General features: G+C 41.6%; 1 protein-coding gene across 4 annotated transcripts; it reads right to left on the reverse strand.

Annotated features, from left to right (window-relative positions):
- Nucleotides 1-434: 434 nt before the first annotated feature.
- On the reverse strand, nucleotides 435-27,031 carry LOC148038553 (uncharacterized). 4 transcript variants are annotated; one of them, XM_087673482.1, is made up of 6 exons: nucleotides 26,742-27,029; nucleotides 25,809-25,882; nucleotides 25,551-25,645; nucleotides 1,313-1,386; nucleotides 1,001-1,148; nucleotides 435-890 (listed from the first exon to the last, which is right to left on the reverse strand). In XM_087673482.1, coding segments are annotated over exons 2-6 (417 nt in total). In that variant the 5' UTR covers nucleotides 25,811-25,882; nucleotides 26,742-27,029; the 3' UTR covers nucleotides 435-792. The 4 variants fall into 4 exon arrangements, with proteins under 4 accessions (XP_087529608.1, XP_087529616.1, XP_087529598.1 ...); XM_087673490.1 differs by having other exon boundaries at nucleotides 26,705-27,029; XM_087673498.1 differs by lacking the exon at nucleotides 435-890 and having other exon boundaries at nucleotides 1,009-1,148; nucleotides 25,616-25,645; nucleotides 26,742-27,031.
- Between the last annotated feature and the right edge of the window lie 685 nt (nucleotides 27,032-27,716).

The raw sequence follows: 27,716 nt of genomic DNA on the forward strand, positions 1-27,716 counted from the left end.
TAAGCTCATCATGTGCACATCAACAATTTGAAACACTTATTTAAATATTGATTTTATCAAAATTCGTTCACATGTAAATACAAGCAAATTACATAATACTATCAACCTATTTGGAAAATTAAAAGACAATGATCTGGTCTCTATACTAAGCTATGTTGTAACCCTACTTGAAAAAACATAGAAAAGATATTGTACATAATGTGACTAAAGACTAAATAGTCAATATTTGATCAATACTTTTATCTAGCCAACATTGACACTTTTAAATGATCCAAATAAATCCAACACTTTTAATGTCAATTTTAAAACATTCAAACTTATAAAATCTGACATAAATTTATGAGAATCTCGAATCACTTGATTTATATAAAAGCACAACAATATTCTTCTTATGATGAACTTGTTTAATGATGGCATCACTATGAAAGTCCCAATAAAGCTCCACAACTTAAGCGAATTTGATTTTCAAATAAAGTTCAATTCTTTCCCTTTGACATTCTGCCAAATACCAGTGAAAAGCTGCCATATCAGAATGTGTCAGCTGAAAGCAAGGTAGATTCCTTACACTGGGCTTAGTTGAAAGGTAAGACCACAAAAAAGAGAACCATGTCTAAGTTTGATAACTTTGAATGACACCATACAAAGTGGGTTGAATATGAGTGGGTCTAGACCAAAACTCTTGGTTAGGAACAGCTTTGATCTGGCAACAGCCATCTCCTGCATGTTATCTGCTACATTAATTTGTTGCCCTGCATTGCATAAAGCAAACAGAGAAAGACTTGCTTGAAATGCTCATGCTGCAAAACGCTTCGTCCATTCTGCAGCAATTTTATCATGGGTTTCTTTATCAGTCAAGTACAACCGCGCAATACTGCCCACAAGAGGATCATCTGCAATTGAATTCAAATGTACATGCAATCAGTTACTCTGAGCATCACCACAAAGGGTATTTGGCACTCCCCCAGCTTGTCAAACTGACTTTTGCTGCTAAAAGACTTACAAGGATTGGCATCCGTCAACAATGAGCATATGGACAATAAAACCTTTGAAATAGTGAAGGCTGGGCTCCAGTTGTCTTTGAGAATGTCGAGGCATATCTCCCCATTGGTGCTTATATTGCAGTGATAAATACGTGTTCTAAACAATACCTGGAAACCAGACTGAGAAAACTGAGCAGCTTTTCAAATATTAAGACCAAATCTGAAGAGCATGTTCCACTTGCTAATATTCAGCAGAATGAGGCACATTGGAACACCATGCTTTAAGTGTAGCATACAGCCAATGTATGAAAAATGGGAATGCTAATTCTTACATCTGGGGGTTTGAAAGGATAATCAGTAGAAAACTTTATATCCAAGAAGAACAGTCCACCCTGATATGGTGAACCTGCAACATCAGTCTGAAATCAGTGGGTTATGCACAAATCTTAATCAATTGGTATTTCAATCTAAACAAGCTCCATGGACTGAATGCTTGTAGTGTGGACTTAGAGAAATAGTTTGAACTGCTTTAACCTCAAAATCATCCTCAAAATCATTACGAGATCTAGTGGAATACAAGCAAACAGCATACTTGTTTGAACTGTTAGAACAGACCAATCTTACAGTAGCATTGTCAAAGTTCAAACCAACTGAGCTAGAGTTCTCTACAGGTGTATTGGAATGCAGATGAGGTTGGGCTTTCTCCACCATGAGTGTGCAGTCAATGGCTTACAAAAATGCACATTATTCTAGAACACCATACATATACGACCTGCTTAAGAACCAACTGCTAGAAGGTGCTGCTGTCAAGGTTCCAAAACTAAAAGAGATGCTGTATCATAAAAATAAATGACCCTATATTTAACGCAATTAGGTGGACAAAACTTGCTGAATTCCAGAAAACAAGGACACTAGCTCAATTAAAAATCGTATTCAATAAGTGAATGACTGCATTTGCATCAAACATGTTGATTTAGCATATTTGTGATCCATTGTGATCTGGCTACTGAGAGCTCTCCAACAGAGTTACCCCTAACAGAGAAATACTTTACATTTCACAATCCCCAATTTGGCTGTCTAAATAATATGCTAAACCTTGTTTCATACTGAATACCAATGTTGCTGCCAGAATCTGGGATGAACAAATTCTTGAAACTTCCCAAGCCTATTTCTTCCTTGAAGCCCAATCCTTCAGTCTATAATGATAGGGACCTTGCAAAACCATATCAAAGGGCTGCAACTACGTTTTCTCTTCTTCAGTTCTCTCTTGAAACCCTAATGCATATCAGACCAGCAAGCTGCAATGGTTGTTCTATCATTAGCAGCAGAGCCTAAATACCTTCAATGATAAAAGGGGAGCAATAAGTTAATTCCACAACTTTAATAACTGCTGCCACAACTATGAAAATAGCCCACAACAGCATTTGAATGCCATGAGTGCCTCCCAACCTGTCACGACTGCATTTAATGCAAGAATCAGCCATGACTTGGTTCAGCCCAACCATTTCTCAAAATTGCCAAACAGACTTTCAGCCTACATAAAATTAGTGCCGCAACAGCCACATCACCATTGCTGTGTACCATAGTCTTGGGATAGCGAATAATTTTCTGAAGCAATTTGGCATTCAATTTGGGTGAATTCTTTCTGAGTGCACAATGGCAGTTCAATTCAGCAACGTAAAATATCGTGTTCCTTTGGTTGTTTTGGTATGAAGGCTCCATATGCACATGGGCACTTTTTACCTTCTTATTGGAGAAGGGTCTTTTTCCCATGTGAACACCCATTAGGATGTGGAACTATAGTACCTTAGGCTTATACTTTCTTCTATCATTCTTGCATCATGGATGTGACAATCCAACAATCTCTCTGTGTGTGTGTGTGTGTGTGTGTGTGTGTGTGTCTCTCTCTTAGAAAGATAAAAGGAGTTAGCTAAAAATCGATACAAATTAAGAAGACCAAAATATTGAAGGGTGAATCCTTAAATCCAAGATTTGAGCCCTCAACTTCACCCTCTGTACTATGATACACACTATGTAGCCAATACTCTAGATCATCTTTTATTGAAAACACATACCTTTTTTATTATATATTCCATAAAAACTATTAAACACACTCATCGATCAATCAAACCCCCCTTTCCAGAGGGCACCCTAGAAAAACCTCAAAAGGGATACATGAGCAAAGCAACCCAGCAATCGAATGCTAAAAAAAAGGTAAACTCTACTTGATTGTGTGAGAGTGCGCAACGGAAGAAGAAACACGAACACGGAGGAGAGACGGAGAGAAAGCAGAGAATGAAGGAAGAAGATCTGCACTGACTGAAGTGGATGCTGAATACTCTGAAATGGACTGATCAGTCCCTGCACGCAGCCCGGAGCATCGGTGAGGGCACCAGATCAGGCTGGGAACAAGGGCAGAACCGATGCCGGAGTGGGAGAGGAGAGAGAGTGCGCTGAATCTGAAGGACAGAATGAAGGACTGATGGGGGGGGCTGCTATAAATAGTCCCCCAGCCCTAAAACTGGCCGACTGGCCCTAATCTGGCCGACTGGCACAAAAAACAGCCAATAAAGGCTGACTACCACCCGAGAAGGGAATGCACACAAAAATCAGCAACACATAAACTGACAGAGCTCCTCTGTCTCCTGCCAGACTCTGACAGGAGCTCACAACCAGGAGATGACAGACTGAGAATGAAATAGAGCAGGCTAACACCCCCTCTCAGATCCTGGGAGGGTCTGAAGACCTAACAACCGCATGTGATGAAGCAAAGAAGCCTGAGGCAAAGGCTTTGTGAAGAGATCAGCCGCATTGTCCGCCATGGGACAAAAAGCCACCGCCAGCTCCGAATCCACGATCCGCTCTCAAACATAGTGATACTGAACCTCAATGTGCTTCGTGCGAGCATGAAACACCGGGTTCTTGGCCAGAGCAAGGGCACTCTGGTTGTCCACGCGCACCTCCGTAGGTCCTATCTGGGAAAAGCCAATCTCCGCCATCAAGAGACGGCCCCAAACTGCCTCCATAGCGGTCGAACATAAGGCCCGATACTCAACCTCTGTAGAAGAAAGTGCCACAGTAGGCTGCTTCTTGCTGCTCCAAGAGACAGCACCGAATCCACGGGTGAAAGCATAACCTGTAGTGGATCGTCTCGAACCCACATCACCTGCCCAATCAGAATCACTCCAGCCACAAAGAGTAATCCCATCTCCATACATGATCCTGTAGGATCGAGTCCCCTATAAATGCCAAAGAACACGCAAGGCTGCCCTCCAGTGATCCTGTGTAAGAGTCTTCATAAAAGAAGACAACAAAGCCACCACAAAAGAGATATCCGGCCTAGTGTGAATAAGCCAGATAAGAGAGCCAACAAGGCACCGGTAACAAGTGGCATCTGTAAGGGGGACTCCATCTGCCAAAATCTTGGACTCAGGGTCCATGGGGCATGAAATAGGCCGACTCTCGGCCACACCAAACTCCGAAAGAAGCTCAGAGATGTACCTGTGCTGCGAGATAAAAATGCCCTGTGCCATCTGATAGATCTCCAAACCAAGAAAGAAGTGAAGGATCCCTAGATCCGTCATGTCAAACTCCTGCCGTAGAATAGCCCGAGTATGCTCCACCTGTTGAGTGTCGCTCCCTGTAATAATAAGATCATCTACATACAAGATAAGCAAAACACAAGGAGAACCCACAACCCTAAAGTAGAGGTTGGGGTCATGATCGGAGCGCTGAAAACCACTCTGTAGAAAGAAGCGGTCAATCCGTTGGTACCAAGCACGAGGAGCTTGCTTCAGGCCATAAAGGGCTTTCCACAGCCTGTAGACATGATCCTCCTTCCCCTGCACAAGAAAACCAGGAGGTTGTGAAACATAGATCTCCTCCTCAAGGACGCCATTCAGAAAGGCTGACTTGACGTCATCTGATAAACAGGCCAACGGTGGTGAGCTGCAAGAGCCAAAATAACTCGAATGGTAGACATCCAAGCTGTAGGAGCAAAAGTCTCAAAGTAGTCCAAGCCGGCTCTCTGTGCAAAACCCTTGGCAACAAGCCTAGCTTTATGCTTGTCCAAGGAGCCATCTGCAAGATACTTGGTCTTAAAGACCCATTTCACACCTATCACCTTCCGTTGCTTGGGCTGTACCTGCAGTAAAAGCCTTGGTGGAGCCACTGGCTCCCACCTCTCTGAGTCGCTCGTCATGCTCCAAGACAAGCGGGGAAAGTTCCTCCCATAGGAGTTTCTCGCAAGTCCTCGAGGTGATGAGGCTGGTGTAGAAGACATCATAGCGGGGTGATGGCAGCTGAGTCAAGAGAATCATCGCCATATCCTCGAATGATATCACACGACCAAGAGAAGCTAGCTCGATGCTGAATACTCTGAAATGGACTGATCAGTCCTTGCACGCAGCCCGGAGCGTCAGTGAGGGCACCAGATCAGGCTGGGAACAAGGGCAGAACTGATGCCGGAGTGGGAGAAGAAAGAGAGTGCGCTGAATCTGAAGGACAGAATGAAGGACTGATGGGGGGGGCTGCTATAAATAGACCCCCAGCTCTAAAACTGGCCGACAGCCCTAAAACTGGCCGACTGGCCCAAAATCTGGCCGACTGGCCCTAATCTGGCCGACTGGCACAAAAAACAGCCAATAAAGGCTGACTGCCACCCGAGAAGGGAATGCACACAAAAATCAGCAACACATAAACTGATAGAGCTCCTCTGTCTCCTGCCAGACTCTGACAGGAGCTCACAACCAAGAGATGACAGACTGAGAATGAAATAGAGCAGGCTAACAAGTTGCCACCCAAAATGGTATTCAATACTAGAAAGAGGTACTTGCTAACATAGCCCTAATTGGGCTATACTATGGTTGGAGCCCCAAAAGGAACACCAAGAAAATAGGGATTCTATTGCAAGAAAACATATCTTGTATCATCAAAAAACATATTTTTCATATTTGATATAATCCCAACAACGAAAAGAACACCATGAACAAGAAATCTTCACGCAGCTTTATAGAAACAATTCTCCCATGGCTTTAACTTAACAAAATCCATCATGCTCTTCATATTCTTCATAGAATTCTTTGATAGACCACAAAACACAAGATAATACACCACTTTGAATGGAAAAATATCACATATGATTCATCTTCAAAGATTCCATAGATTTCTCTCACAATCTCTCATAGCCCTAGCCAAGAGCCACTTTCATGGCTCCTTGATCACAAAATAGGGATCCATGATAAATCATGCACTCTATTAACTAGATGCATTGTGCCTTGAGTTGCTACGAGTATAACTACTCTATATCTAACACAAAGATTAGATCTACAAAGATCACATTTTTTCCATACGATCACATAGACCTCATCTGACATACAAGTCAAGATCCAAACAATATTTGGGCTCACACACGGCTTCTCCTCATAATGGGAGCCTTACAACTTAGAGCTCAATGGATCATTAGTGGCATCTTAGGGGGAGGGTGGGGTATTAAGCATATCTAACAACCCCCCTCAATATCCACCCCCAAGTGAGCGACATCCTTTGTCCCTGAAGATGAACACAAACCAATTTCTTCGTACAAGCTTTAGTGAAGATATCTACTTTGTTCTCCTCCATTGGACGGTAGGTAAGCTCTATTATCCTATCCTCGATCAAGTCACATACATAGTAATACTAAATCTCAATGTGTTTAATACATGCATGAAAAAATGGATTTTTGGCTATGGCAATGCAATTCTAATTGTCACATCTTAGCATTGTTAGATATTCATCATGGACTCCCATATGCCATAAGATCCTTCTTAACCATACTAATTCACATGTAGCAAAGAAAGCTACCTTGTACCATACTTGGTTGCTTCTTACTAATCCAAGAGAATATTCTTAAACCTAAAGAGAAACAATATCTAGAAACTCATTTCTTGGAATAACAGTCACTTGCCCAATTTGAGTCACAATTCCCTAGAAGAGCACTCTTGGAACTGTATGTGATACCATAGTCAAGAGTTCCCTTCACTTATCTGAGCACTTGCATTCTAGCTTTCCAATGAATTTCTCGTGGTTTGTTTGAGAACCTACTCAAAACACCACCAACAAAAGTGAAATCTAGCATGATATTACACAAGTAGATGAAGTTGCGAACCAATCTCTTGTACCTCCCAATGTCTATAGTGCTAATGTATCCTCAATGGATAACTTCACATTGACCTCCATATGCTCTCTCTCTCTCTCTCTCTCTCTCTCTCTCTCTCTCTCGTAATCTAGTGGCTACCCTAGTAGTAAGCCACTTATTTTTTATCAACCCGCTAACTCGGGTTCAAATCTCCCTTTTTCTATACCTATACTAAATGACCATGCAGAATGTAGGAATTAAACCAAAGGCCTTCTGGTCACCACACATTCAACCTAACCAACTGAGCTATACCTATTTGCTCTCTCTCTCTCTCTCTCTCTCTCTCTCTCTCTCTCTCTCTCTCTCTCTCTCTCTCGTTCACTATTCACTGTGAGCATGTATGTGTGCAGCTAAGCATCTATCCAACAATGATATCAGAACCACTACCGCCAACTTGCTTGTGAATTGTTGCCACCACAGTGAGCTCTCAACTCAACTTCCTCTCAATCTGCGGCTAGGTTGGCCACTACCGCCATTGAGCTATCATCACTAACAATACCTCCAACAGTGCTATCCCCCTCTATAGGTTTATCGGCTTTAGCTCCACTAGTGCCAATTGTACCAACAATGCAAACTCATTTATCTACCTCCTATTGTGTCCTCCGTTAGCAATCCCTGTCGTTGCCTCATACTACAAAGCTTCTATAGCACCATACACCTACCAGCTGTCGTCCCTATAGCATTGCCTTTGCAATTGTTGTCATCATGCTCCTAATCTGCCAGTTCTTTTAGAGCCATTGATTGCTGCCCCTAGTGCACCAGCTCTGCAAGCACCAACGACAACTGCTGCCCCAAGTCTCGGCAACTATTGTGCACCACTTGTTGCTAACATTGCCAATGTTTTAGTCATAGTTTCCAGAAACGTCGTTTCCACCCTCTCGAGACAGAACGGCTGTTTCAAGCCAATTCCATTTCCTAGGAATGGCATTTCAGACAATGCAGGTCATTGCCAAGGTAAAACCCCCTTTTTAGCTGTGTTTTTGTGTTGCTTGCTCATTTCACCTATTCCCTGCACATTTAGCAACTACTGCACCTGCTTGAACTACTACGAACCTGCCCCAACTACTGCACACCAGCCTTTGGTCATCTTGGCAATGCTGAAAGCTCTCTCCTCAAAAGATAAGCTTCAACTATGAAAATTCAATTTCTTTTCCAGCAGATTTCAGACCTGAATTTTTGCAATTTTCAAACATGATATATAAAACTTTTAGTCTTGCCAGCCACATGTGCACTATTTCAGCCTTATGTCTCATTTTTTGATGTTTGGACGGGGATGAAGCACAACCTAGTCCCCGTGCAAGTTGTGCTCATTGCTTGGACGGGGATGAAGCGGCGGCAGGATGCGCGTGGGGGGAGATGATCGTCCGGCCATGGCTTCCATCACATCCTCGGCCAAGAGAATACAAAAGGAGCTCATAGACTTGACTGCGGATCCCGCGCCCCACTGCTCAGCTGGGCCTAAGGGCAACAATCTCTACGATTGGATATCAACCATCACAGGACCTCCTGGTTGGTGATCTACCATCATATCAGCATTGTCTCTCCGGTCAGTGTCTTGCGATTCAAGTCCTCCTGTCAGTGTCTTCGGAGATTTAATAGACGTCTTTCTAAAAGGTTTGGAAAGGTAGAGGGAAGCTTTCTTCAAGCTTCTTGAAAAAGGGTTATTTCTCATCAGGGGGAGAGAACCATTCTTGAGATACGATCTTAGGTGCGAGGCTTTTCTAGCTAGGTGTGTGCCACTCATGAGGACTCAAGTCTGGTAATACATTGTATGAAAAGAACTAGAGCATTTTTCATTACTGATAGCATTTAACTCATGATTAAAGTGCAGGATAGTGTAAAGTTATGCCAGCTGCATTATGCAAGTCAGTACGGCATCCCCCTTCTCAATATCTCATAGTGCACCATAAAGCCTTGCATAGTTTATTGAGTTTATCTACGGATGAGAATGGAGTACGATGCACTCTGCTAGAAAGCTGAACACTATGCTGCATGAATGTAGGGCTATGATAACTGAAGGCTGGAATTGTGGAAGCTGAAGACTATGCTATCATGCTTTGTTGCTGAGAGAAAACTGAGAACAAGAGCTAGTTGGCTTAGTTAGTGCAGTTTGCGAGCACTCAGGAAAGAACGTTGTACATATGGATTGACTCTTACTCACTATGAAGGGTACAAATATCCTTTTGAGAAGACAAAGAAGAAATTCTCATACGATGATGATTGGGAAGTATTTGTGGATTGTACACGTGATCAGTGAGCACTGCTTTGTCCAATGATGCACGATAGTCATTGCACAAAGTTATTGGTCAGCCAAAAAGAAAAAAAATAGCCTCACGCAAATATGAACACAATGACTATATTCAAATAGCCTCACAGTCTCACGCAAATATGAACACTATGACTACATTCAAATAGCCTCACACAAATGTGAGCACAATGAATACATTCAACTATGTGAGAGCTCGAGGAAATGAGAGGGTAGAGCTTGAGGGGGTAGGGTGTAGAGAGCTTGAAAGTCAAGCTTGAAATTTGGAATGGAAATGACAGAGGGTAAAAGAGAGAGAGAGAATCTATTCACACACACACACACAAATTGGGGTTGTGTGTATAGTGGGAGAGGAAGCCTAAACAACACTTACAGTCCCTCCAAAAGTAACCCCAACTAGTCATCACAAACATGCACTTCAAATTGGTAAAAACAATTTGGATAAGATGCCATTGTACGACATTGGATGAGTCGTATCGGATAGGATGGGTTGAATGAGTCCATTCGCCCATCGGGCAAAAACCGTATTCATAACCCAAGGTTGCAATTTTTACAGCAGCAAGGATATGAAGTCACCAAAAGAGTACAAATTTGCATTACTAGTTATCAATTAAAATGACAAGTATTTTAAGTTGAAACCATTTAAGTCCAACACTTCAAGCACGGTAGAAAAGAACATATCATGATAAGACTATAACTATAATAAAAATTCTTTTCAAAAGTAGTGGCTATGGCCTTAGTAGGGTCTCGGTACTTATCGCAAGCAAACGAAGAGTGGTGGCAAAACTCTAGTAAGATTTTGGCAAACCAACCAAGATGGTGGATACAAGAGATGCATTTGGGCTGATCTCATCAATGCTTGTTAGCTGCTCCTTGAGCCTTGTATCTGTGTAATGTAGACATCAATTGAATTACCTCCATCATGTGCTCTATCTCGAGCTGCTTGCGCAAGTAGGCAACATGTGTCTTGATGCTATACAGAAGGTATGGGTTTACCTTATTCGTAGCAAGGATAAAGTGCTTGATAAGTTTAAAAAATTCTTGGTATTGGTTGAAAATCAGACTGATAAGACACTTAAGTGTCTTCGCTCTGATAATGGTGGGGAATATATGTCCAAGGCCTTTCAAGTATTTTGTGATAGCAAAGGGATAAAGAGGAAGCTCACTGCCCCTAATAATCCACCCAAAATGGAGTTGCAGAGTGTATGAATCGGACCATACAGGATAAGGTTCGTACGATACTGTCTCATGCTGCATTACCCCATGGTTTTTAGGCAAAGGCTGTTATGACAGCGGTACACTTGATTAATTGGTCACCAAACAGGTCTTTGGGAGGGGTTCCCCAAGAAGCTTGGTCGAGCAAGCCACCTTCGTATGCACACTTGAAAGTGTTTGGCTGCGAATCATTTGTGCACATTCGTAAAGAAAAATGCAACAAACTTGAGCCAAAGTCCTATAAAGCATTTTCCTAGAATATGGTGACGAGGGTGAAATGGAGTATAGATTATGGGATCCCGAGAAAAGGAAAGTAGTACGCAGCAATGATGTTATCTTTCGGGAATATCGCATGCATAAATAGCCCGAAAAGGCTGAGGAGGTCCGTAGGGTTGTATTCCGGGAAGAAATACATTTTGAACAGCAAAATGTGCCCGTTGTACAACAGCAAATACCTGATGTAAATGAACTTGCAAACGCAAAAAATAATGCTGGAAATGATCAGCCAGCTATTGCCCATAATAATGAGCCATTGGATATGCAGGAATAGCCAAGACAACAAGCTATTAATGCTGATTTGCAAGCTGAAATGCTAGGACAACAAGCTGAAAATGCTCAACAGCCGGCAAACAATAATCATTGGGTTAGGAGATCGTCTAGGGCTACTAGACAACATTCCCAGTGCAAACAATGTGGCTGATTGTCATGTTGACAGATTGTGGTGAACCATCTTGCTTCAAGAAAGCAATGGACAGACAGGACAACAAGAAATTGTATAAAGCCATGTTGTCAGAGATGAAATCTCTTGAGAAAAATGGCACTTGGGAATTGGCGCAATTGCCTAAAGGGCAGAAAACCCTTCCATGCAAATGGTTTTACAAGATGAAGGTCAATTCTAGTTCCTCACCAAAGTACAAAGCAAGATTGATTGCGAAGGGGTACAAGTGGAAACATGGAGTTAACTTTGATGAGATCTTCTCTCTTGTAGTCAAGATGACTACATTGAGAACCATTTTGGACTTGGTTGCAGCTGATATGGAGCTCATATAGATGGATGTAAAGACAGCATTCTTATATGGTGATCTGAATGAAGACATATGCAGCAGCTTGAAGGATTTGTGGAAAAAGGGAAAGAGAAGATGGTATGTAAACTCAAAAGGAGTTTGCATGGGTTGAAACAAGCACCAAGAGAATGGTATCATAAGTTTGATACGTTTATGCAGTCTCAAGGTTTTCATAGAGGTCAAGTGGATCATTGCTTGTACACCAAGAAGGCACCAGATGGCAGCCTGATTTTTAAGGGTCTTCCAGCAGAGCAGTTTGTTCATTGCTGACAAATGATGGGAGTTAGATAGATATATGCATTTTAGCTTTGTGCATACCTAGACTTAGTTGATTCTTTTCTCCTCTTAAGGCACATTGCCTTTAGGTGGAAGGTTGTTGGGAATAAAAGGCCCTCGTGTCTTTTATATGTGCTCGGGTGTGAACATACCTTAGCACACTTGTACTTTCATATATATATCTATCTAAAAACCTAAAGAGCTATACTCGTCATTGTACCCACAAGTCGTGCTCACTCTCCTCACTACTCTGCACTCTCTCTCTCTCTCTACTACTAGCAAGCACTGCATGTCTCGATCCTCGCGCCTCTAAGCTCAACAATTAGCAGAGGAGATCAAAGGATATTAGTTCTTACAAGGGATACCAATGTTGGGGCCAACAAGGTGTTCAATGTCCAAGATTAAAGTGGTAATATTTGCATTTTCAGTTTATGTGAATTTTATGCTTGCTATAATTAGTGTTAAATCAGGTTATTTACCACCCTATTTGAGGAGGAAGGTTGGTTTTACAGTCCATGTTGCATGCCTTGTCAAAATTTAGATATTTTAATTTTCCCAACACTTTGTTAACTTTCAAATTCAGAGGCATCATCCTTGCTTGATCCCATATCACTATCTGAAGACATTATTGTTGTAATACTCAGTTAAATACAATTTCAACACCACTAGAGCAAAGCTTTTGGCTTTCAATAATTTGTCTCAGGTCCACCAATTGAGGAAATTGATGGTATCATGGCAATGGAACCATCAAACTAGCCTTTCTCCTTGGATAGGGTGGTAAATAACTTGATTAAGCACTAATTACAACAAGCATAAAATTCATGTAAACTGAAAATGCACACTTTATCACTTTAATCTTAGACATTAGACACCCTATTGGCCCCAAAATGGATGCCCCTTATGGTATTTCTTTATCTTATTTGCAAATGAAAGGAGTACAACTGAGATCCTGTGATCTCCTCCACTAATATAAGTGTCTCTTGCTATCAAGATTGACCAGCAAGCCTCCAAACCAATTTGCCCCTTGGTTTGCTTAGGGATTGGCTTTTACCCTACTCCTTGAAATACAAATTCAGCCCCAAATTTGATATTGGCTGGTTGGCCTCTTGAATCACCTTGAAATTTCTCAAATTCAGTTGTTGGAATTTAAGTCCTAGGCCTAAATTCTGAGCATGTATCCTAAGGTGGCTGTCAAGGGTTTACAAGAGAGATTGACTGGAATCTCTTCCTCTCATATGGCTTAAACTGCTGGAAAATATTCAGATAATTTTTAGAGATGGCTAGGGGATGTGAGAGAATGCTATAGAGAGAGAAATTTCAGAGTTTCATCACAAAAAATGTTGAAAAACTGATGTTGCCCTGCTTAAACAGCCATGGAAGTTGTCACCTACAATTTAGGTCCACTAGAAAGATTGCTGCCCCCTCTTGTCACCTGCACCAGAAGGACCTTGGGTTGTTGTCACCTGCTCTTGGAGGGCTCCAAACTGCTCTCACACGTTGTAGGATTGATCGTTGGTAGCTGCAAATCACATTAGCAACCTCTTCTTGCTCTCTAACAGGCTCCTCCTCTCTCACAATGGTTGGAATAAACTTCATCAGCCCCTAAAAACGTTTTTTCCACTTGCATGGGCAAGTTTTGCCAAGCCGCAATCTTCTAATCCCATTTTCCAAAATTGTCCAACTTATTGAATTAATTTTCGAAATAATAATTTAGTAATTAATTTAATAATTATTCTAGTGCTCAAAAATTTAATTTCACCTGGCTATAATTATTGTCTTCCAAGTATTCCTTAGCAGTTATTAGCCCTTAGGCCATCATTAACTAATTAATTAATGCTAGTCCCTAGTGTCACCACTAACACTTATCGACCAAATAATTGTCCTAGGGTCAAAACTGACACCGACTGACCCCCAAAGCCCAATTGGCATAACTTATCATAACTTTTGCCTTGACATCCACTGCACCCTCGAGATCCTTGGCTTGTTACTTTGAAATAACTGCCATGTGCATCACATGCGCTAAACAACCTTGTACATTTAATTAATAACTTAATCAAATGTTATCGGCAATATTAAAGCATCCTAAAATTTCATGTCCTCATGACACTAGAGTCATGGAACAATCTTAACTTTTAACAAAAGATCCATGATTCACATTGCGCACACCGCAATTTCACATAGTTATCAATTTTGGAAGCTATAACTTGCAATATTCTATAATTAGCAGTAAGTAATCTTAAATGACCAAAAATAACTTCAAGTATTTTGAAACAAAAAAGTCCACACGTGACATGTCACATAAAACCTCAATCAAAAGTGTAACATCATAACATTTGTTATCTGAGAATCGTGACTCAAAAGTCAAGTTCATGAGACTCATGATAATGTGATAGACCATAGTAGATACATAAAACAAAGCAATCTAAAGTAATAAATTTTCCAAGCCAAGTTTGCCACATAAATGATAAGGGACTACTAGCGAACCCATTAGGATCAGGGGCCATAGTAATTTGTTGGCTACGAGCTGCCCAAACATCAAAAAATGAGACATAAGGCTGAAATAGTGCGCATGTGGCTGGCAAGACTAACAATTTTATATATCATGTTTGAAAATTGCAAAAATTCAGGTCTGAAATCTGCCGAAAAAGAAATTGAATTTTCATAGTTGAAGCTTACCTTTTGAGGAGAGAGCTTTCAGCATTGCCAAGATGACCAAAGGCTGGTGTGCAGTAGTTGGGGCAGGCTTGTAGTAGTTCAAGCAGGTGCAGTAGTTGCAAAATGTGCAGGGAATAGGTGAAATGAGCAAGCAACACAAAAACACAGCTAAAAAGGGGGTTTTACCTTGGCAATGACCTGCATTGTCCGAAATGCCATTCCTAGGAAATGGAAATGGCTTGAAACAGCCGTTCTGTCTCGAGAGGGTGGAAACGACGTTTCTGGAAACTATGACTAAAACATTGGCAATGTTAGCAACAAGTGGTGCACAATAGTTGCCGAGACTTGGGGCAACAGTTGTCGTTGGTGCCTACAGAGCTGGTGCACTAGGGGCAGCAATCAACGGCTCTAAAAGAATTGGCAGATTAGGAGCATGATGACAACAATTGCAAAGGCAATGCTATAGGGACAACAACTGGTAGGTGTATGGTGCTATAGAAGCTTTGTAGTATGAGGCAACGGCAGAGATTGCTAACGGCGGACACAGTGGGAGGTAGATAGATGAGTTTGCATTGGTGGTACAATTGGCACTATGTGAAGGAAAGCGAAAATGCCTAAGTGGTGTGCGCAGCGAGAATGGAGTGTGTTCAACAGTAGAGAGTGCAGAGAGAGTAGAGACTTGAGTTGGGTGTGTACCAGTGTGGCACACACTGGTACACGGAAAGTGTAGCGAAGGGCCTTTACACCCAACAACCTCCCACTTAAAGGTCATGAGCAAACCTTTAACCAACTCCCACTAGTCGAATGCAATGCTCATGCTGAGCCTTTGCAAGATTTTTTGTAAGAGCATCTGCAGGGTTATCTTGTGTTTTGATCTTAGTCAATGTGACTAGACCATCATCCAGAACTTGTCTGATAAAGTGGTACCGTACATCAATATGTTTAGTACGTGCATGAAACATGGCATTCCTAGCCAGACATATAGCACTCTGGCTATCACATCCAAGTACAGATGTTTTGGTGGGCAGCCCAAAATCCTTGACCAAGCGACCAAGCCAAACAGCTTCTTTCGAAGCTTCAGTGGCTGAAATATATTCAGCCTCAATGGTAGAAAGTGCTACTATCTTTTGCAATCTAGAGCACCAAGAACCTGCCCCACCAGTCAAGGTAAATATATACCCACTAGTAGACTTGCGAGTATCCAAGTCACCTGCCATGTCTACATCACAATATCCCTCCAGATCTAATGTACCCTTTCCATAGCAAATACATTTTCTTTGTGTGCCCTTAAGGTATCAAAAGATGCATTTCACTACCTCCTAATGTGCTTTGCCAGGGTTCGACATAAACCTGCTCACAATTCCCACTGCATGAGCAATGTCAGGTCTAGTGGCAACCATAGCATACATGAATGATCCACAAGCTGAAGCATAAGGAACACCCTTCATAGAGTTGGCTTCCATGTCATCTTTTGGGCAATCAGCTTTGCTAAGCTTAAGGTATGGTGGTAATGGAACACCAAGTGACTTAGCATCTGCCATAGAGAAACGATCAAGCACTTTGTTAATGCACTTTTCTTGTGAGAGAAATAAGAGCTTCTGCTCTCTATCTCTCGTCACACGCATGCCCAAAATATGTTCAGCTGCACCCAAGTCCTTCATGGAAAAGGCTGAATTCAGCTGTCTTTTCAATGCATTAACCTGGCTCTTATGCTTACCAACAATAAGCATATCATCCACATAAAGCACAAGGATAATAAGGCTTCCATCATCAACCTTCTTTGTGTATAAGCAGTGATCTGCATTGCTTCTTTTAAACCCATGTGAGAGCATGAAGGCATCAAACTTCTTATACCACTGTCTAGGAGCCTGTTTTAAACCATACAAGCTTCTCTTAAGCTTGCACACCAAATGCTCCTTTCCTGGCATAACAAAGCCCTCTGGCTGTTTCATATACAGCTCTTCTTCTAAATCACCATGTAGGAATGCAATTCTAACATCCATCTGATCAAGTTCAAGATCCATATATGCAACAATAGCAAACAATACCCAAAGAGTGGTCATTTTGACAACAAGTGAAAAAACTTCCTGAAAATCAATCCCCTCTTTCTGAGTATAACCCTTAGCCACAAGCCTGGCTTTGTATTTGGGTTTGCCATCCACACATTTGATTTTGTAGACCCACTTGTTAGGAATAGCTTTCCTATCTTTGGGCAATGAAACCAAATCCCAAGTATCATTCTGATACAATGACTTCATTTCTTCCTGCATAGCTTGCTCCCACTTTTTCTTTAACTCACATGACAATGCCTCTTTATATGTAAGAGCCTTACCCTCATCTGTGAGTAAAATGCAGTCCAAAGAGAGATCAAACCTCTGTATGGGTCTCCTGACACGTGTAGACCTTCTCACCCAATGATCTATGTTATCAGGCAATGGATCCAAAGAGAGATCAAACCTCTGTATGGGTCTCCTGACACGTGTAGACCTTCTCACCCAATGATCTATGTTATCAGGCAATGGATCTACATCCAAAGAAATGTCAATGGCCTCATTATTTGGCTGCTGAACTGCATTTTCAAGTTGCCGTAATAAATTTTTAGGCTGCTGTAATTGATGTTCAGCATGCTGATTTTGTTGCCCAAACTGATTTTCAGCATCCCTTTGCTGCCCATTTGCATCTGACTCAATAATGACACGTTGATTATCATAACCAGCATCAAATGGAGCTGAATTTTCAGTGGCTGATGGCTGTTTAACTGGCTGATCATGCTGAAATTTCACTTTCCTTTTGTCTACATCACTAGATGTGGCATTTTTCAGTAGCTTTGATTCATTAAATACCACATCTCGACTGCGTAGCACCTTTTTCATGGTTAGAACCCAAACTCTATAACCCATTTCACCATCATCTCCATAACCCATGAAAATGCCTCTGAGGGATTTCATGTCAAGTTTGGTTCTGCTATCAATAGGCACATGTACATAGCATTCGCAGCCAAAGACCCTTAAGTGGTCATATGAAGCAGGTTTGCCAGACCAAACCTCTTCAAGGATGCCACTATCAAGTGCACGATGTGGAGATCGGTTGCAAATATGCTCCGCGGTTTTAAGTGCCTCTCCCCAAAACAATTGCGGGAGATTAGCTGTGGACAGCATGCACCGAATCTTCTCACATAAAGTGAGATTCATTCGCTCAGCCACACCATTAGATGACGGATTATAAGGGGCTGTAAGCTCTCGTTTAATCCCATTTTCATCACAAAAACTATTAAATTGTTTAGATACCTCCCCCATTATCTGTTCTTATGCATTTCAGTTTTAAGCCCTTTTGAGTACTAACAAATGCATAAAACCTTTTAAAAGCATCCAATGCCTCACTTTTCTGCTTAAGCAAATAAACCCGTAGCTTTCTAGAGTGGTCATCAATAAAAGACACAAAATAACGGAAACCACTATGAGTTTTTATTGGCATGGTACATACATCGGAATGGACTAAATCCAAGATACATGCCTTCCTAGAGGCTCCATGAGAGTATAAACTCTTTACATGTTTTCCAAAGACAGTCATCACAAAAGTCAAGCTTTGAGTTTTTCACATCAACTCTTCCAAGTGAAGAAAGTGCATCCAAATTCTTTTGGCTCATGTGTCCAATACGCTTATGCCATAGCTCCATGTGTGACTGTACTTCTACAACTGCAACAAACTTTCCAGGAAGTGTCTTGAAATGAAGATAATACAAAGTTCCATTTTTACCACCTCTAGTGACCAGCATAGATCATTTCTGTATTTTCCACATTCCACCACCAAAGGTAGTATAGTAGCCCCTGCTATCTAACTGCCCAACAGAAAGCAAGCTCTTCTTAATGCCAGGTACATACCTAACATCATGAAGAATCAATTCTTGGCCATTTTCAAGAGCCAGGTGTATGGTGCCTACTCCTTCAATATCACAAGCATGATTATTCCCTAGGTAAACTTTCCCAAGTATCCTGCTGCATAAGTAGAAAAACACTCCAGAGATGGAGTTACATGAAATGAGGCACCACTGTCAACAATCCACGATTGTGACAAACCATCATGAGCAGATAACAAGGCATCTATCACATCCCTTTTAATGATATACATATCTTCCACTGTCATAGCATGTGGATCTGAAGATGCAACCAACAAATCAGCATCTTTATCTTCTTCTATCTCCTCAATGACAACACTAGATACTATATTTGCCTTTTCTGTTTCTTTAGGGGTAGGGCTGCTATCCTTCTTATTCTTTTTGCCTTTTGCATTAGCCTGCTTCTTGCGTTCTTGCTCCTTCTTATGGTACCTGCAATCGGGCTTTTTATGCCCTTTGCATCCACACTGATAGCAAGTGACGTCTTGCTGTTTTTCTTTGCTTTTGCTGCAATTTTTATGCTTATTTGCAGCATTTGACTTCTTTTCAGTCCGTCCTCTAACATTATAGGCTGATCCACTGTTTTCCCCACTAAACTTGCATCTAATCTCCTCATTGAGGATAGAACCACGTACACCATCAAATGTCAAGTTGGGATTGTTGCTCAATGGCACAACCAATGCTTCCCATAAATCTAGCAAAGTCATGAGCAAGAAGATAGCCTTTAGCTTAGGATCAAAAGCCGGCAAGCCTGCATCCTGTAACTGACTCAAAATACCTGTAAATGCAGCCAAATGCTCTGAGGCGGGCTTAGACTCATCAAGCTTTAAGTTGACTAACTTTCGCATGAGATGGACCTGATTAACAAGAGTAGTATTCTCATACGTAGCCTTGAGTTTCTCCCAAACTGCATATGCACTGTTGAGTCCCTTGATATCAACCAAGATATCATCATAACTGCCATTTTGATGTAAGTAATGGCTTTTTTATTCATTTTAGCCCAATCTTCATCTGACAAAGCAGCAGGTTTTTGTTCTGCCAAAGCATCTTCACAATCCTTCAGAAAAAGGATACCCTGCATACGATCTTTCCAAAGATCAAAGCCATTGCCATCAAATTTGTGAATCTCAAAAAGATTCTTTGTGTCAGCAGTGGATGCACTTCCAGCCATTTTTCAGCAATAAATTTCTGCAATAGAATGCCGAATGCAATCAGCCAATAGCAAGGTTGCTGTATATAACAGCAAATACACAAACTTGCACTTCAAAGTGTGCCCAAGAAGCAGATATTTTGCTGTAATTTCAGTCCAAAGGGCTGATTACAGCATATACACAAAGCAAATCTGATACATATGCATACAAGACAGCTCCCACTTCAATAATACATCACCGTAATGCCCAAAAGCAATAACCCGAGTGCTGTATGTGCCACTGTTTCACTGCACAATGAGCATTCAGTAATACATGTACCAAGAGAAGCTGCCTTTTCATAATATTTGATACATCCCAAGTCCAAATTTCTCCCACTTAGCAGTGAATTTGCTGTAATTCCACTGTCAAAGCACAAATCGGCTCAAAATACATCACTAATGTGAAAAGCCCCAAATTTTCTGCAATAAATCTGCCCCAATTGCATTAATACATGTTCCCGAGAGCATAAAACAGGCAAATTCAGTAAAATTTCATAAAATTTTGCAAAAGCCCCAAATTTTCCGGGTCCAAGTGTGCACGAATGTCAACCAATCTGACTTAGCTGAGCAAAATTTCACCGATACAGCATAAGGCCCAAATTTTATGGGTCCAATGTTGAGAAATTTTACTCAAACGAGTAAAATTTCACCAAATTTGGCGAAATCCCCAATTTATACGCGCACAATGTCTGCAATTTTGACGCAGATGTCTGTATTATGCATGAACAGCACTAAATCTGGAAAAGCCCCAAATTTTCTGGCTCAAATCTGCACAAATCTGACATCTGTGCTTGCGTGCGCGAACCGGGGCCTGTTTTAATGAGACAAGTCACAAAAATTTGCAAAAATTACTGTCGTGACCTGTCGCCTGTCCACGTTGACCACGTCAGCTGTCGCCTGACTGTCGCTGAGCAGATTTGGCTGTCACCTGTGTAAAACATGACCCGAACACTGTCGCCTAACTGTCCTGAACAGAGACGTGACCTGGAAAGATGACGACCTGACCTGTGCTGACCTGGAATGGCTGCGCCTGACCTATCTCGTTACAGACTGAGCAAAAACGAGCCTGCAGCATTGTCGCCTGTTTCGCGTGTGCTCTCGCCTGACCAGCAGAGATAACGACTTGCTGATTTCTCACGAGTGAAGCGCTGGCGATGTCTCGCACAGGCTCCGGGAAGCACGCACACCTTAGCCGAAGCTCTGATACCAGTTTGAAGGAAAGCGGAAATGCCCAAGTGGTGTGCGCAGCGAGAATAGAGTGTGTTCAGCAGTAGAGAGTGCAGAGAGAGTAGAGACTTGAGTTGGGTGTGTACCAGTGTGGCACACACAAAGAATGAAAGAATGTATTTATGTTTTAGGGTACGGTACATTTACACCCGCAAGAGTGCGGTCACATGTACAAGTAAAATATATACACGGGAAGTGTAGCAAAGGGCCTTTACACCCAACACTATGGAGCTAAAGCCGACAAACCTATAGAGGGGGATAGCACTGTTGGAGGTATTGTTAGTGATGATAGCTCAATGGCGATAGTGGCCAACCTAGCCGCAGATTGAGAGGAAGTTGAGTCAAGAGCTCACTGTGGTGGAAACAATTCACAAGCAAGTTGGTGGTAGTGGTTCTGATATCACTGTTGGATAGATGCTTAGTTGTACACATACATGCTCACAGTGAGTAGTGAACGAGAGAGAGAGAGAGGGGGACCAAATAGGTGTAGCTCAGTTGGTTAGGCTGAATGTGTGGTGACCAGAAGGCCTTTGGTTTAATTTCTACATTCTGCATGGTCATTTAGTATAGGTATAGAAAAAGGGAGATTTAAACCCAAGTCAGCGGGTTGATAAAAAATAAGTGGCTTACTACTAGGGTAGCCACTAGATTACGAGAGAGAGAGAGAGAGAGAGAGAGAGAGAGAGAGAGCATATGGAGGTCAATGTGAAGTTATCCATTGAGGATACATTAGCACTATAGACATTGGGAGGTACAAGAGATTGGTTGGCAACTTCATCTACTTGTGCAATACCATGCTAGATTTCACTTTTATTGGTGGTGTTTTGAGTAAGTTCTCAAACTACCCACGAGAAATTCATTGGAAAGCTAGGATGCAAGTGCTCAGATAAGTGAAGGGAACTCTTGACTATGGTATCACATACAGTTCCAAGAGTGCTCTTCTAAGGAATTGTGACTCAAATTGGGCAAGTGACTGTTATTCCAAAAAATGAGTTTCCAGATATTGTTTCTCTTTAGGTTTAAGAATATTCTCTTAGATTAGTAAGAAGCAACCAAGTATGGCACTAAAGTAGAGTACAAGGTAGCTTTCTTTGCTACATGTGAATTAGTATGGTTAAGAAGAATCTTATGGCATATGGGAGTCTATGATGAATATCTAACAATGCTAAGATGTAACAATTGTTTCTATGAAGCTGCATGAAGATTTCTTGTTCATAGTGTTCTTTTTGTTGTTGAGATCATATCAAATATGAAAAATATGTTTTTTGATTATACAAGATATATTTTCTTGCAATAGAATTCCTATTTTCTTGGTGTTCCTTTTGGGGCTCCAACCATAGTATAGCCCAATTAGGGCTATGTTAGCAAGTACCTCTTTATAATATTGAATACCATTTTGGAGGACAATCAAGTAGAGTTTACCTTTTTTTTAGCACTTGATTGCTGGGTTGCTTTGCTCATGTATCCCTTTTGAGGTTTTTCTAGGGTGCCCTCTGGAAAGGGGGGTTTGATTGACCGATGAGTGTGTTTAATAGTTTTTATGGAATATATAATAAAAAAGATATGTGTTTTCAATAAAAGATGATCTAGAGTATTGACTACATAGTGTGTATCATAGTACAGAGGGTGAAGTTAAGGGCTCAAATCTTGGATTTAAGGATTCACCCTTCAATATTTTGGTCTTCTTAATTTGTATCGATTTTTAGCTAACTCCTTTTATCTTTCTGAGAGAGAGAGAGAGAGAGAGAGAGAGAGAGAGAGAGAGAGAGAGAGAGACACACACACACACACACACACACAGATTGTTGTATTGTCACATCCATGATGCAAGAATGATAGAAGAAAGTATAAGCCTAAGGTACAATAGTTTCACATCCTAATGGGTGTTCACATGGGAAAAAGACCCTTCTCCAATAAGAAGGTAAAAAGTGCCCATGTGCATATGGAGCCTTCATACCAGAACAACCAAAGGAACACCATATTTTATGTTGCTGAATTGAATTGCCATTGTGCACTCAAAAATTCAGCTCGAATTCACCCAAATTGAATGCCAAATTGCTTCAGAAAATTATTTGCTGTCCCAAGACTATGGTACACAGCAATGGTGATGTGGCTGTTGCGGCACTAATTTTATGTAGGCTGAAAGTCTGTTTGGCAATTTTGAGAAATGGTTGGGCTGATTTGAACCAAGTCATGGCTGATTCTTGCATTAAATGCAGTCATGACAGGTTGGGAGGCACTCATGGCATTCAAATGCTGTTGTGGGCTATTTTCATAGTTGTGGCAGCAGTTATTAAAGTTGTGGTATTAACTTATTGCTCCCCTTTTATCATTGAAGGTATTTAGGCTCTGCTGCTAATGATAGAAGAACCATTGCAGCTTGCTGGTCTGATATGCATTAGGGTTTCAAGAGAGAACTGAAGAAGAAAAAACGTAGTTGCAGCCCTTTGATATGGTTTTGCAAGGTCCCTATCATTATAGACTGAAGGATTGGGCTTCGAGGAAGAAATAGGCTGGGAAGTTTCAAGAATTTGTTCATCCCAGATTCTGGCAGCAACATTGGTATTTTCAGTATGAAACAAGGTTTAACTGCACAAGGCCTAAATTTGACGGGTGTTTTTCCTGTCAAAGGCCATTTTGCCTGTCAAAACAAGCTTCTTCAAAATAGCCTTGTCAAAATACAAGCTGAAGATCAAAATTTCCCTATCATCCAGACATACCTAGTCAAATACACCTGTCATTTGACATGTCAGCATTTACACGTTACCTTTCATTTTTATTGGTTAACTATTAGTAATTACTATAGTTTATTTACCTTATTCAAAACTAAAACCTAAAAGTTGAGAATCGACGCTAGAGAATCAAGCATCAATATCTATAGATATCAAAGCTATGAATCAGGATAGTACCGTGTACGATTCACAAAGTTCGAACTTCGAAGAAGATAGATCAATCAATAACTGCACGTCGCGGCCCGCTACAGTGACACTGCAATCTGCACAGTCGACTCTCGAGTCGTCGACTTGGCCGTTGGCCAATAGGCCTTGGCACTTGCTACTAGCTAGGTCTAAGGTAATAGTCTGCTGCCTATAGGCTATAAGCATTCGGGAATCGGCAAGGGCTTGGTCTGCGGCCCACAGGAGGCAAAGGCTGCAGAGGCTGCTGCAGGCGCCAACTTCCAAGGAGTCAGACACGTCTCAACGGCGGCAACAGGAGCTTGGAAGTTGGAGGCTAGGAGCTGGACGAAAGCTGTAAGGGCCGGGACCGGGACTCGAGAGTGAAGAGTCGTGAGGCAACTGCATGTGCCAACCTCCAACCTCCAGGGACGTCTCGACTCTCAACGGCGGCAACGGGACTCCGGAGCTTGGGAGTCACGACTCCAGAGCTGGAGGGAAGCTGTAAGCCTGTAAGGGCCACTGGCCATGACCGAAAGTTAAGAGTTGTGACTCATCAGGCAACTCGCAAGTCACGGCCCGCGGGTCTACAAAGTGCAGACTCCAAAATTCAGACTGCAACTGGTGAGCATTGGGTAGGCCTTGGCCCTTCAGTGCTTGAAAGTTGAGAAGCTACTCACATCAATAGCTGAGAGCCTGAGAGCGAGGGAGGTGAAGCTTACTCAACACACATGCATGCCGGCTACAATATGCATAATGCAATAGCAAATCCTATTCAATGGACATTCACACAAAGTGGAGAGTCGACTAGACAGGTACCTACTACTACCATGTACCACTTGTGATACAATGGATTTTTTTGTTGTATCAATTGATTGATTTATCAAGAGCTTAAGGATGAATTGTGATTAATCATAGCTATTAGCTATCACGCTTTAGCATTGTGCAGATTAGCAACCTTTCAAAGATTTATAGCTTGCAAGTTCCTTTAATCATCTTCAAAGTAGTCAAAGAGATAAAAACTTGTTCTTTTGTTGAGGATTTGTTTTGGGATTCTTGCTCTAACTTCATAGAGTGTCCTTAGGAGCCATACCTTATCCAACATGAGTGATTGAAATTTGATATATGCACATGATCTAAAACTTTGCTTCATGTTACTTGTACTCAATTTGGTAACTTCCAAAGAGTTTCTTATGGGAATAATGTAGCCTTTAACCCATTGAAGACGACTTCTCTTGGACTTTTGAACCATATTCAAATGTGTGCACTAATTTTCCCACTCTAGAATGTGTACAAAGCATGGATGACAATGACATGAAGCTAAACTAAGAAAAATGATTCATACCAATAATACTAACAAATCTAAAAGCGAGTGTGTGAATAACGTAGGTGTGATGTGCTTTTGGGCCTACAATCTCATGGCTCTTTTCAATAGAATGGAATGCAACTAAGTGGTTACTTTTATTATATTTTTGTACATCCTACCCATGGTGCTTAATATGCACTACTTGAAATGGCATGTTATACTCAAAATATAACATGCATTATGATTCACTCTACTAGTGGTGCTTAATATGCTATACTTGAAACATAATGTTATACTCAAAGTATAATATGCATTATGATTCAATATTTGATGGATTAAGCATCTTTGATGGTTCTTGTGTGACAATAGATACTATTGGATTTCGAGTAGAAGGCTTGGGACACTGACAGGAGGACTTGAATCGCAAGACACTGACAGAAGAGACGATGCTGATATGATGGTAGATCACTAACCAGGAGGTCCTGTGATGTTCTAAACAATACCTGGAAACCAGACTGAGAAAACTGAGCAGCTTTTCAAATATTAAGACCAAATCCGAAGAGCATGTTCCACTTGCTAATATTCAGCAGAATGAGGCACATTGGAACACCATGCTTTAAGTGTAGCATACAGCCAATGTATGAAAAATGGAAATGCTAATCTTACATCTGGGGGTTTGAAAGGATAATCAGTAGAAAACTTTATATCCAAGAAGAACAGTCCACCCTGATATGGTGAACCTGCAACATCAGTCTGAAATGAGTGGGTTATGCACAAATCTTAATCAATTGGTATTTCAATCTAAACAAGCTCCATGGACTGAATGCTTGTAGCATGGAGTTAGAGAAATAGTTTGAACTGCTTTAACCTCAAAATCATCCTCAAAATCATTACAAGATCTAGTGGAATACAAGCAAACAGCATACTTGTTTGAACTGTTAGAACAGACCAATCTTACAGTAGCATTTGAAACCAACTGAGCTAGAGTTCTCTACAGGTGTATTGGAATGCAGATGAGGTTGGGCTTTCTCCACCATGAGTGTGCAGTCAATGGCTTACAAAAATGCACATTATTCTAGAACACCATACATATACGACCTGCTTAAGAACCAACTGCTAGAAGGTGCCGCTGTCAAGGTTCCAAAGCCAATTTACCTAAAAGAGATGTTGTGTCATAAAAATAAATGACCCTATATTTAACGCAATTAGGTGGACAAAACTAGCTGAATTCCAGAAAACAAGGACACTAGCTCAATTAAAAATCGTATTCAATAAGTGAATGACTGCATTTGCATCAAACATGTTAATTTAGCATATTTGTGATCCATTGTGATCTGGCTACTGAGAGCTCTCCAACAGAGTTACCCCTAACAGAGAAATACTTTACATTTCACAATCCCCAATTTGGCTGTCTAAATAATATGCTAGTGACGGGGTAAGCGGCCCAACAGCGTGCCACCAAAGATGGCCCTTGTTGGCAGATGACCGGCCAAGTAGACCCACCAAAAACTAGACAATGTTAACATAAGAGCAGTAGCCAGAACATAGAAAGAGTCACTGACAGGAGAGACGATGCTGATATGATGGTAGATCACCAACCAGGAGGTCCTGTGATGGTTGATATCCAATCGTAGAGATTGTCGCCCTTAGGCCCAGCTGAGCAGTGGGGCGCGGGATCCGCGGTCAAGTCTGCGAGCTCCTTCTGTATTCTCTTGGCCGAGGATGTGATGGAAGCCATGGCCGGACGATCATCTCCCCCCACGCGCATCCTGCCGCCGCTTCATCCCCGTCCAAGCAATGAGCACAACTTGCACGGGGTAAGCGGCCCAACAGCGTGCCACCAAAGATGGACCTTGTTGGCAGATGACCGGCCAAGTAGACCCACCAAAGACTAGACAATGTTTAAATAAGAGCTGCGTCACACTAGGAGTAGTAGCCAGAACATAGAAAGACAGGGTTCCCTTTGGTCGCACAAGGTGTTGCAACAATGCATGAGAATTTGCATTTGCTTCCTGTGTTTGGGTTGGCAGCCTCGTCGATGAGATTTCTCATTCATTAGCCCCACCACCATGCTACAAAGCCGAGCTTTTTCATTTGGGTTACTAGTGCTTAGGGGCTTTGCTTTTGCCGAAACCCTACTCCACCCAATCTCTATCCACACAAGCAATTGAGAGTGGGGCTAATTCACTCTCCCACTAACCCCAATGTACCTCGCACGACATGGCCCTAACCTTCCTTTTTCCAATGTTAGTTTGGGCATTTTGACCCCCATTCTTGTGACACACTCACCGCCTCTTTATTGTACATGTGGATATTAGGATTGGTCTAATGCCAATACAATGGTAGTGCTACATGTGTGCATGCAATGGCAGCACTACTTTGCATCCTCTACCTTGCATCACCCTCTCGTGCAATGGCTCAAATAGGCATGGTGGGGCATTTGATTCTATGGACTTTCAATGTTCGTGATCATGAGGCATGATTAGGTCATCATTTAATCTCTAACTAAGCAATTGGTATGGGTGAATGCTTTGATTTGGCATCATGAGCATCACATGTATGTATTGAAGAAGT

The sequence above is a fragment of the Lygodium microphyllum genome, chromosome 3, assembly GCF_053477565.2.
Source record: "Lygodium microphyllum isolate KBCC chromosome 3, Lygodium_microphyllum_v1.1.10, whole genome shotgun sequence".
In the NCBI taxonomy this organism is placed as follows: domain Eukaryota; kingdom Viridiplantae; phylum Streptophyta; class Polypodiopsida; order Schizaeales; family Lygodiaceae; genus Lygodium; species Lygodium microphyllum.

Bases quoted from the DNA above. Each gene is read 5' to 3' on its own strand.
- LOC148038553 (XM_087673472.1), bottom strand. From the start codon at position 26,910: ATGCGCGTGGGGGGAGATGATCGTCCGGCCATGGCTTCCATCACATCC. The intron at 1,387-26,741 runs GTTGGTGATCTA...CTGATGTTGCAG, and splicing joins AACCATCACAGGACCTCCTG to GTTCACCATATCAGGGTGGA. The intron at 1,149-1,312 runs GTAAGAATTAGC...TCTGGTTTCCAG, and splicing joins ATCCTTTCAAACCCCCAGAT to GTATTGTTTAGAACACGTAT.